Below are 12,500 nucleotides of genomic sequence, written 5' to 3' on the forward strand. Positions count from 1 at the left end.
CCTTAGCGATGTGGCTCCACTGTTGGACACTATTGAACAGTCTAATGCAAATTTTTGTTTAGTCTAGGTCTGACGGCAAGGGGAAAACAAAAACATACGAATGGAGAGAATACCTAAGCTTGGCCAGGAGAGAGTAAAATGTGAGATTTGGTGTGAGAAAAGAATGAAGAATAAGACAGAATACATAGATGATGAAAATATAAAAACAGCGATAAACAAATCACAACAGCTTCTGGATCAGAAAGAATATATTACAGATTGTATATTTTTCCTCTGAGGCCATTTTTCTTGTATTTTTTTCGCTCCGTTCACCCGCTTGACCAGGAATTATTTGGTGTTACAATTACCCGGGTCATCGACGTCGAACGGTGTCTTTCGAGCATCCGATCCAGCACGACCAAACCTTTGTAAAATGAATAACACTTACTTTTTGAATTGAATTGGATTGAATATAGAATTTAGGCCAAAGGGCAAGCACTGGGACCTATGAGGTCATTCAGCCCAGAAACGGAAATCGACAGTAAAAAGATTTGAAAGTCGTAACAAGAAAACCTCGCAGTTGCACTTAGAGTCAATTGTTAGAAGAGGGTGGGAAGTAAGATGGAAGAAAGAGAATATGAACGGGGGCACAGTAAAAGGAACGAAAGGGGTTGCCGCTAGGGGCCGAAGGGATGCTGCAAAGAACCTTAAGTAACGCCTGCAGTGCACCGCATGAGGTGCACTGATGACATTAGCCACTACGGGGAAAGACTTACCAGTGCACACACTAAAGTATGCTCATGCAAGCAGTCATGCAAAGAGAAACTTAAGGTTACTTAGCAACGGGGCCTACAGCTTATTGTGGGATCCGAACCACATTTCTCGATGTGGTTCGGATCCCACAATAAGCTGTAGGTCCCGTTGCTAAGTAACCAATCGGTTTCTAGCTACGTAAATATATCTAATCATTCGGGCCAGCCCTGGGAGAGCTGTTCATCAGCTTAGTGGTCTGGTAAAACTAACATATAATAAAAACTTAAAAGTTCTCTGCAGAGTCCTTTCAGTTATAGCTGCAACCTCTTTCATTCCTTTTACTGTGCTTCCGCTCATATTCTTTCTACCGTCTGACTTTCCATCCTCTTCTGACAATTGTTTCATAGTGGAACTGTGAGGTTTTCCTCCTGTTGCCCCTTAAAAACGTTCTTATTGTCAGTTTCCCTTCCAGCAATGGATGATCTCATAGGTCCCAGTGCTTGGCCTTACAAGGACCTAAAGGTGGAACTGAGAAAACCTTAAAATGTACAGTGAAATAATAGAGAGGCTGGACAGCAAGACTGAAGAAGAAAGGTGGTGGAAATTGACGTTAAGTGAAAAAAAATTATGTAAACAAAAAAGTGCAGTTAGGGGCCAAAGGAAAGCAGCAAACACCCTCTAGCAACGTCTACAGTGCACCACACAAGGTGCACCGATGGGACTATACCCCATACGGGGGAACGTGTGTTTATTTCTCAGTAAAGTTCCTTGTTGGATGAGTTGGTAACGTGCTCGACTACCGATCTCAGGGTCCTGGTTCGATTCCCCAACTCTGCCAACAACGAATTTATATCTGGTGATAGAAATTCATTTATCGATGTGGTTTGGATCCCACAATAAGCTGTAGGTCCCGTTGCTAGGTAACCAACTGGTTCCTAGCCACGTAAAAATATCTAATCCTTCGGGCCAGCCCTGGGAGAGCTGTTCATCAGCTCAGTAGTACTAAGTGGCATACAAGAGATTTGTAACTTACTTGGGATGCCGGATGTCCTTCAAGGAACGATTCAGTGCGATGTCGTCCGACAGACGTCCATTGAATCCGTTGACTTTGTAGACTTCGTCTTTCTCCTTCTCTAGCTCCGGGGGGAGGGTGGCAGGCAGACCCCCTTCTCCTATGGAAAGATAGAAAATATATACTTTACACATAACATCTTTGTAATGGAAACTAAATGTGTATTTACTCTCTCTTTTTATCTCTTTCTCTCTTCCATACACACACACACACGCACACACGCACACACACACACACACACACACAAGTATATGTAAAAGGCATAATCACATAGCACTTTTGTGTAATCTATGTAGTATACTTCTTCAGGGTACAGTACCCCGAAGAAGTGTTTATCAAATACACGAAAGCACTTGTTACTTGTGCCCAATGTGTATACATATGCTTAAAAAATCATTGTATATGCACGTGACTTAATTATATAAACGAATACCACAGGAAAATGTCAAGCAGAGGTCAGCACCAAGCGCTTTCTCCTGTTTATTCAGGCATCGTCGAGCCACAAATGAAACACAGTTGGAAAGAAGGTTACAACGTAAACAAAAATGTATTTCATTAGCTTGGTGCTGACCTTCGTGTCTTGTCACCTCTTCCAGTGGTATTATATATTATATAATATATATATATATATATATATATATATATATTATATATATATATATATATATATATATAATATATATATATATATATATAAATAAAATATAAATAAAAGCCACGAAGGAAAAAATGAAAATAAAAAGACGAAAAAAAATAAAAGCTGAGTACTTTCGGTCCTGTTCGGACCCTTTACTGAAGGCATTCAGTAAAGGGTCCGAACAGGACCGAAAGTACTCGGCTATCTCACTTTTTCATTTTTTCCTTCGTGGCAAAAAAACTTTATTTATACATAGCATCACGTTTTATATACTTCGTGATCAAGTTATTCATTATATATATATATATATATAATTATATAATATATATATATATATATATATATATATATATGTGTGTGTGTGTGTGTGTGTGTGAGTGTGTGTACATACAACAGCTAAACCAACTCGAGACATATATACATGACTAAAGTTTATATTAGATTTGCATTACATCTCAAGCGCCCTAGAAATTGTAGAACGGTTTTAATTTTTTTTCTCCCTCCCTTTGCTTCCCATCTAAATTGGACTTCATTAATTATTCTGCTTGCAAGAAAGCATTCATCAAAAAGCAACATCTCAAAGAGTAATATCAACATGCTGATGAAAGTTCCCCAATAACTGAGGTGATGAGTATATATATAGTTGATCCGGATCTTAGGTCGGATCTGCGCAAATATCTGGATCCAGAGTTGGCTCTAGATCAACTACCAGAATCCAAATTAAGGTTTGAATCTAGAACAAGACAAAACCCTGATTCAGTTTCAGATCTAGATCTACACCAAGATCCAGATCCATTCAGATTTAAATCTATGACAGCAAAGTCCAGATCCATTCAGATTTAAATCTATGACAGCAAAGTCCAGATCCATTCAGATTTACATCTATGACAGCAAAGTCCAGATCCATTCAGATTTAAATCTATGACAACAAGATCCAGATCCATTCAGATTTAAATCTATGACAGCAAGATCCAGATCCATTCAGATTTAAATCTATGAAAGCAAAATCCAGATCCACGATTGGATCTAGATCTATAACAAGATCTGAATCCAATTTCACATCTAGATCTACACCAAAATCCAGATCCACCGTTGGATCTAGATCTACACCAGAATCCAGATTGTATTTCACATCTAGATCTACACCAAAATATGGATCCAGGATTGTGTCTAAATCTACACCAAAGTCCAGATTCAGGTTCAGATCTAGATCTAAACCAAAATCTGGATCCGGGCCAGATCCATGTTAAAATCCGGATCCAGGGTCGCATCCATGCCAAAATTTGGATATAGGGCCACATTCTTGCTAAAATCTGGATCCAAGGTCGCATCCATGCCAAAACCTGGATCTAGGGCTGCATCCTTTCCAAAACCTGGATCCAGGGTCACATCCATGCCAAAATCCAGATCTAGGGCTGCATTTTGGCTAAAATCCGGATCCAAGGTCAGTGAACAAAATCCAGGCCCAGGGTCAAAGCACAACAAAATCCGGATCCAAAGTCAGTGAACAAAATCCGGACCCAGGTCAGAGCACAACAAATTCCAGATCCAAAGTCAGTGAACAAAATCCGGACCCAGGGTCAGAGCACAACAAATTCCAGATCCAAAGTCAGTGAACAAAATCCGGACCCAGGGTCAGAGCACAACAAATTCCAGATCCAAAGTCAGTGAACAAAATCCAGGCCCAGGGTCAGAGCACCACAAAATCCGGATCCAGTGCAAGATTTCCCCAAAAGTCTAACTAATTGTTTCTTGGGAAAATAGTGGATCTTTGGAAAGATGTATACTGGTTTTCACATAGTCTTGCTGACAGACAGACAGACAGACAAAAAGAATGACCAATGAACAGACAGGAAAGCGTTAACAACCAATGTTAAAAAAAGTTACTTGCAGAAATAGAAGAAGTGCAAAAACTGAACTAAAGTTATAACAGCACCAAAGCAATTACACAGCTAGACTAATTACATACGCCTGGAAAAAACTTGTAATTTAGGCTAAATACAAGAAACACGTGGAAGCGTTAACACGAATGGCGTTATATGCAGTTGAATTTAATCACTTTAATGGCTTTTCAAATTAAAAAGCAATGGAATTTAGAACAGGGGCCATTTTCCGTATGTAATCTAACGCAATAAAATGTAATACAGCTGTAAAATACTGCTTCCTTGTAACGATGTTACCAAAGCTATTTACTAATGAGCGGTACATCACGGCAGAATGAAAAAGTTCCATTTGGAAAGAAAAGTGGATTAGTCGCAGAGGTGGTCTTGAGGAAATGTCCACGACTGAATATTCTGACGAAATTGTGGACTGCAGTATGCGACCCTTTTACAGAAACTACCTATTACGACATGCAGAACATTTCACTCCAGACGGAACGCAAAGAGTATGCTGTAGGAAGAAGAAGAAGAGAGAGAGAGAGAGAGAGAGAGAGAGAGAGAAGAGAGAACTGACCACAGCGCATGGCAGGCACAGCACTACTCGCGAGATGGAGGCGTTACAAAGGCAAATCTCTACTATTACTACACCTACCGATGAAGTATTCCCTAGGGCCCCCGACCTAGTTAAGAGCACACGCTAATTAGTTGGATGTTTAGGGTTTTCAAGTTGCAAGCACCTGTGCTTGGGAAACGAAATCATCGCCGAGGGCTAATTAAAAACATGACTGGAAGGGTTAAGTATGTATGTATATGTATATGTATATGTACATGTATGTATATATATATATATATATATATATATATATATAGTATATATATATATATATATATATATATATATATATATATATATATATATATATATAAGGAGCCCATTAAAAACACCAAAATGTAGAGAGAAAAGTACTATATTTCAGAGACTGCTGCTCTCATATACCTGAAGAGAGAGACAGCAGTCTCTGAAATATAGTACTTTTCTCTCTACATTTTGGTGTTTTTATGGGCTCCTTTTATTAGATGGAATTCTGGGTTGTTGTTACAGAACATTTTTTTTTACCAATTCATATTATAGTATAAATATATACAATACATATATATATAATATATATTATATATATATATATAGATATTATATCATATATCGATATAATTAACAAAATATGACTGGAATTGGTTGTGTTATGTTTATACCATAGATAATATGTATGAAACCCTTGCAGTTGCACTATCAAACAATTGTTAGGAGAGGGTGGAAATAAAGATGAAAGGAAATATGAACAGAGGTTCAGTTAAAGGAATGAAAAGGGTTGCAGCTAGGGGCCGATGGGACCATGCAAAGAACCTTAAGTAATGCCTACAGTGCACCACACGAGATGCATTAATGGCACTAATACCCTCTGGGAACATCCACTGTTTATTTGTTTTTACGTTGCATGGAACCAATGGTTATTCAGCAACGGGACCAACGGCTTCACGTGACTTCCGAAGCACGTCGAGAGTGAACTTCTATCACCAGAAATACACATCTCTCACACCTCAATGGAATGCCCGAGAATCGAATTCGCAACCACCGAGGTGGCAGGCCAAGACCATACCGACCACACCACTGAGGCATTGGACATCCACTGTGCCACTCACCTTTTTCTCATATGCTCTGGTCATTTCTACCCTTCTACTCTACTGCCTCTACCACATCATTTCGTCTCCTTCGTCTAGTTCGACACTATTGCCAACATTCTCTCGGCGTTTCTAAACTACTCCATTCTCTCCACATGACCAAACACTCTGCTCTGTGCAAATCAAATATCTGGAAACAGTGATCCATCTCTTCACCTATGCTAATAAGCTCCTCTCTTGATTTTCCTTAAGATGTACAATAGTGGTTTCACATCAACCGTGCATTTGATGTCAAGGCCAGTCCCTTACGACGCTCCTGATTGGCTATTGATAGGCCAATCACAGGACTGGACACTCTCATTCTTTCTTGAGAGTTCACATGGATAGGATTTATGTTCCACCTCTCCTGAGGGATACAGCTTTCAAAAGTATCCCTCAGGAGAGGTGGAACATACATCCTACGTATGTGAACTCTCTCGAGACACTGAGAGTTTCCAGCTCTGTGAATGGCTCATCAACAGCCAATCAGGAGCGTCGTAAGGGACTGGCCTAGACATCAAATGCACGGTTGATGTGAATCTAATGAAGAAATCTACATTTTTTTTTTCAATGCAAATACTTACCGGGTCCCTTCTGGAGGGCTTCGAGTTTCAAGTAGTCATAATCGTGGTAATCTTTCTTCCTCTCCCCATCGACGTAGACAATGCCCTTCTCCTTAGAAAGAAGCAAAAAATGATAGTCATTTAGTCTGATAAACAGCAAATATTAGTCACCTTGGAAGGGGACACGAGCATGTAATTACTGTTACTCTTAATTCTCGTTTTACTCAAGTTATGACCATAAGAACAGAGGATATGAATATTCCACACGAAAACTAAAGTCGATTTTATCCCTTCTTAGACGTATGATTTACTCTAATACCGTGAACGAGTTCAGGCAGTCTCCATGACAACACCCTTCTGAGAAAACAAGAGAATTTTCATTTATTGTTCCTAATACCGAATGCTGGGAACCACAATTTTTTCTTACTTCTTTCTTTAGAATGTTAGAAATCCGCTTCGGCGGGGCGATTATTATGAGGAACAGAGCGACGAAGACGCCAATGAAGAATTTACTTCTGTGTCGCACCCAAAGGCGTCTCAAGCGCATCGTCTTCAGGAAGTTGGCGAGAAAGGGCTGCCGCTGCGGTTCCTCCTCAAGGCTGGTGGTGCGCTGCCGCTACGACTGGCCCAGTGCCTTTCTGCCAGACGTATGATGCAATCTGGGAAGAAGGAGGGAATAAATTAGTTGGGGAGGTTTTATCAATCTTCTGTTGAACTTGAGAGATGGCGCCAGAAGGGTTATAAGGTGTGAGGGTGCCAACCCCATGTCTTTATTTCTTACAACTTACGGCCGTGGCGACAGCACGGCCGTGGCGACAGGCCATGAGAAATCCACGGACCTTTCAAATGTCAGACGAGCGTTGCTGCACCGTCATGGCTAAGTACAACATTCAACCCACATTTAATTCCATATCCAAGGCGCATATTTCCGAACTGCAATTATAAAATCTTCTTGAAAATAATTTCATTATGTTTCCCACACTCAAATTACTCTAGGACTTACAGAAAAACAATGGGGCTGGTGCCATACAAGTATACATCTCGGGAATTTGCGTCTAGGACTCACCACTGGCCTATCGCCCAGTGATCTAGGAAAGGCATGGGGCTAGCAACCGCATCCCTACAAGACTTGCTGTAAAGCCAGAATGAGGCCTGGATATATCTGGCACAAAAAGAGTGTGATTCAAAGGACGCCGACCAAAATGGAAGAAACAATAAATAAAAGGGATAATGATGCAAAATGAATCAACATCTCAATGAACATTCTCTCTCTCTCTCTCTCTCTCTCTCTCTTCGTGACGTCTCTTCAAAAAATCCCATTAACCTACAACGTACAATTTCAAAAGAAATCGAACACACCTTGACTGCTTAATGATCATGTCAACAGCTGACACATTTGCAGGTGAGCCATATTCACCGCTCAAGGGCGTTCCTGTGAAGAACTTGCCTTTGGGAAGTGAATCAATGAAATCAAAGCGATTACAACTGTCAACATTTCCAAAATATACTAAGCTTTTCGAACATACTTCAGAAGTTTCTGAGAGGCTGATATGATAAGAATTCTTTTTAGTTTTCTGTAAACGATAACTATCGAGATGGATAATTTGTCTGTCCGTCCGCACTTTTTCTATCCGCCCTCAGATCTTAACAACTGCTGAGGCTAGAGGGCTGCAAATTGGCATGTTGATCATCCACCCACTAATCATCAAATACAACAAATTGCAGCCCTCTAGCCTCAGTAATTGTTATTTTATTTAAGGTTAAAGTTGGCCATAACCATGTGTCTGGCAACGCTGTAGGTACCAACAACACAGGCCACCACTGTGCCGTGAGTATAAGTTTCAGGGGCCGCAGCTGAGAGTTTCAAACAGCATTATACGCTGTACAGAAAACTCGAGTTTTTACTTGGTTATCTGTTGGTTTGGTTGGCTGTTCACAAGATGGCTTAAAAGCAGAATTTCTCAACGTCGACTGAAAGCAAATGCTTCCAGTAACCACTTCCTTTGGGTTATTGAGTTAAGCTGAATATAGAATTTGGGCCAAAGGCCAAGCACTGCGACCTACGAGGTCATTCAGCGATGAAATGGAAAACTGACTGTAAAAGTAAAGGGATTGAAAGGTGTAACAGGAGGAAAACCTCAAAGCAGTTGCACCATGAATCAAGTGTTAAGAGAGGGTGGAAAGTAAGATGAAGAAAGAGAATATGAAAGGAGGCACAGTAAGAGGAACGAAAGTGGTTGCAGCTAGGGGCCGAAGGCACGCTGCAAAGAACCTTAACTAATGCCTACAGTTCACCGAAGGAGGTCCACTGACGGCACTACCCCGCTACGGAGCCTTTGGTGTATTGACGGTAAAATGGGAACCTTTTCTTGTTTACCTAACTCTGCGGACAACTAACCTACGCATTTTCTACAATTGCGAATGGTTGTTATTATTATTATTAGTATTATTATTATTATTATTATTCAGAAGATAAACCCTATTCAAATGGAACAAGCTTACAGGGGCCACTGCCTTGAAATTCAAGCCAACAAAAAATTACTATCATCATTATTATTATTATTATTATTATTATTGGTAAAAGACCCTCTTATAGGCAAATACTGTTAAAGAGAATGGCAGAATTTAAGGAGTTGATTTTTTATAGTTTCTTTGGATTTCAAAATAGAAAAAGCAATAAATATACCCAAATCGCTTAATTCTGCCATTCTCTTTAACAGTATTTTTATTATAATTACTAAAAGCATGATATTACCAGAATGCCGGGTATTCTAATATAATAATAATAATAATAATAATAATAATAATAATAATAAGTTACACAGATATATGGAGAAGCGGGGGAGGGAGTGTACAGCTGATAGATTGACTCACTCTTCATTATTATTATTATCATTATTAATCATTATATTACGTTCAGAGTTCTCAATTCCAATATAAATGAATGATACTGAAAAACAAGGCGACATCCGACCTCCAGCTTCCTCTGGACGCGTGCAAGATTTTCCCCTTGCGCATAAGTTGGAAACAATATAACTTTTAGAGTAAATTAGAACGTCCTAAAATCTACGGTCAAAGAGAGCCTTGTTTCACCAACGAAAAATAAAATAAGGTATATTTTATTAGAAATTATTTTCCTGTACTGTTTAACACGCACATTATTTATTTTTTTACATTTTCATTCAAATAAATATATCGTAAGTATCCTATCCTAAAATTCCTGTATCTTTAACTCAACAACTCGAAACACCTCTTTCAAACCCTTTCCTAACAACCCCGCCCCCCCACCCCCAACAACAAAGTAGTTTATAAGCTTACTCCCCGAGTAAGTTTTCTGACTTATGGCAAATTTCTACATATCTCCACAAACACCTAGACTCAATAAAAAAAGAAAAAAAAATGAAATTAACCGTGACCACGACATCACCTTACGAAAATTACGACGGATAATTCTAATAATTACGAAATAAAACTGAAATATATCCGACAAGAGCGCTTACTTGACAAACATACTCTTCACTCAGTATGACGAACTCCCAACTCCCCCCACCACAACAAACCCCACCCCTACCCAGAGGACAAGGGTAGGAGGGGGGTGGGGATGTAAGAGAGTGACCCCTTGGATCAACAACGAGGAAGCAGGAAGGGCGTAAAATGATGACATTCTGCCCTCCTTACCCGGAGGACAAGGGTGGGAGAGGGGGCGGGGGGGGGTTATGTAGAGAGTGACCCCTTGGGTATACTCGGGTCAACAGCGAGGAAGGGGGAGGGTCGTAAAATGATGAAATTATTAATATTAGAGTAATTATTAATTTCAAACGACAGCCATTGAGCGCGAATTATGAGCCAAGCGTCACTGGAATCACTTGATAAATGTGAACGCACGGTCCAGTCATTCTGGAAATCCAGTTTTTGGAATGAATGGAATAGAGTATAAAATCTAGGGGTCCAGTCATTCTGGAAATCCACTTTTTGGAATGAATGGAATAAAGTATAAAATCTAGGGGTCCAGTCATTCTGGAAATCCAGTTTTTGGAATGAATGGAATAGAATATAAAATCTAGGGGTCCAGTCATTCTGCAAATCCAGTTTTTTGGAATGAATGAAATAGAATATAAAATCTAGGGGTCCAGTCATTCTGCAAATCCAGTTTTTTGGGATGAATGGAAGAGAATTTAAAATCTAGGGGTCCAGTCATTCTGGAAATTCAGTTTTTGGAATGAATGGAAGAGAATATAAAATCAAGGGGTCCAGTCATTCTGGAAATCCAGTTTTTTAATGAAAAGAAGAGAATATAAAATCTAGGGGTCCAGTCATTCTGGAAATTCAGTTTTTGGAATGATTGGAACAGAATATAAAATCTAGGGGTCCAGTCATTCTGGAAATTCAGTTTTTGGAATGACTGGAATAGAGTATAAAATCTAGGGGTCCAGTCATTCTGGAAATTCAGTTTTTGGAATGATTGGAACAGAATATAAAACCAAGGGGTCCAGTCATTCTGGAAATCCAGTTTTTGGAATGAATGGAACAGAATATGAAATTTAGGCAGATTGTCTAGCGCGGGGACCTATGAGGTCATGCAGCGCTGGAAGGGTAAATAGAGTATCAAGGTTTGAAAGTTGGAACAGGAGGAAAACCTCGTAGTCGCACTATGAAACAGCTGTTAAGGTATTGTGGAAAGTAAGACAGAAGTAAGAGAATACGCACGGAGGTATAGTAAAAGGAATGAAAGGGGTTGCAGCTAGGGGCTGAAGGGACGCTGCCGAAGAACCTTAAGGAATGCCTACAGTACATCGCGTGAGGCGCACTGACGGTACTACTCCCCAACGGAGAGTTTTTGCAATGAAAACAATTATGGGATATTCCAGAGAATTACATTTTTATGATCGAGAAATGGACAGATGAAAAGAGAGAGAGAGAGAGAGATGAGAGAGAGAGAGAGAGAGAGAAATAAACACAGATAATAATCTCTCCCCAACACACAAACCCCCGCCCCCCCCACAAAAAAAAAAAAAAAGCCATATTTCAACCACCCGCTATTGTACATCCACACCAGCCTCCCCCCCCCCCCCCACCCCCCCCCCCCCCCCCCCCCCCCCCTCCCCCCCCCCTCCCCCCCCCCCCCCCCCAAAAAAAAAAAAAAAAAAAAAAAAAACTACTACTTCAACCACCCGCTTTACATGGATTTAGATCAATCACAATTTCATATCACGAGCCAACATCCACCGAAAGTCGAAAATGATGCCAAAATCCGGTTCCTCAAATCAAAAGCAGGACTGGGTCATCTCTGGGCGGTTTCAATGGAACGATTCATTCCCGAAAAAATCCAATCGAAGCTAAAGTTGCTTCGCATCAAAAGAAGGAAAAGGGATTTTAAAAAATGCAATCCCGTTTTCCATTGCATAGGCCATTGAAATATTCCCCCATTGCAATTTATAAAAAGGATATTTCCGTATTCGGTCTATCGTGTATTTTGGAGGTGAGCTGTACACACACACACACATATATATACATATTTATATATATATATATATATAGAATATATAGATATATAATATATATAATATATATAATTAGAGGAAGACGGACGAAAACCACACATCACTAGGCTGTCTTTTTTATTATTTTGCCGACGTTTCGTAATTATTAACTGAATTACATCTTCTGGGCTGCACATAAGAAAAGATAAAAACATAAAAAAGTTAAAAGTATAGTCTAAAAGTTCATTTACAATACATTAGAGTAAAAATGAAATAAATAAAAATAAAAATAAAAACAAAACCAACCTAATATCTTTATGTGCTCCCTGGAGGAGCGTATGCTCGACGATTGCCCTCTAAGATTTCATCCTCTCTTTTATTCTAGGTATATTGATGACACGTTTGTTCTCTTCAAGGGTG

General features: G+C 39.6%; 1 protein-coding gene across 1 annotated transcript in view; it reads right to left on the minus strand.

Annotated features, from left to right (window-relative positions):
- LOC135201978 (N-acetylgalactosaminyltransferase 6-like) overlaps positions 1–12,500 on the minus strand; it is a 70,838-nt gene that overhangs the window by 9,550 nt on the left and 48,788 nt on the right. Inside the window, exons 2-4 of the mRNA XM_064231253.1 lie at positions 7,028–7,259; positions 6,622–6,712; positions 1,766–1,904 (exon numbers count right to left, since the gene is read on the minus strand). Of these exons, the coding sequence (XP_064087323.1) occupies positions 1,766–1,904; positions 6,622–6,712; positions 7,028–7,147 (350 nt within the window). The 5' untranslated portion in view covers positions 7,148–7,259. The remainder of the gene's footprint in view (positions 1–1,765; positions 1,905–6,621; positions 6,713–7,027; positions 7,260–12,500) is intronic.

This window comes from Macrobrachium nipponense, chromosome 30 (genome assembly GCF_015104395.2).
Source record: "Macrobrachium nipponense isolate FS-2020 chromosome 30, ASM1510439v2, whole genome shotgun sequence".
In the NCBI taxonomy this organism is placed as follows: domain Eukaryota; kingdom Metazoa; phylum Arthropoda; class Malacostraca; order Decapoda; family Palaemonidae; genus Macrobrachium; species Macrobrachium nipponense.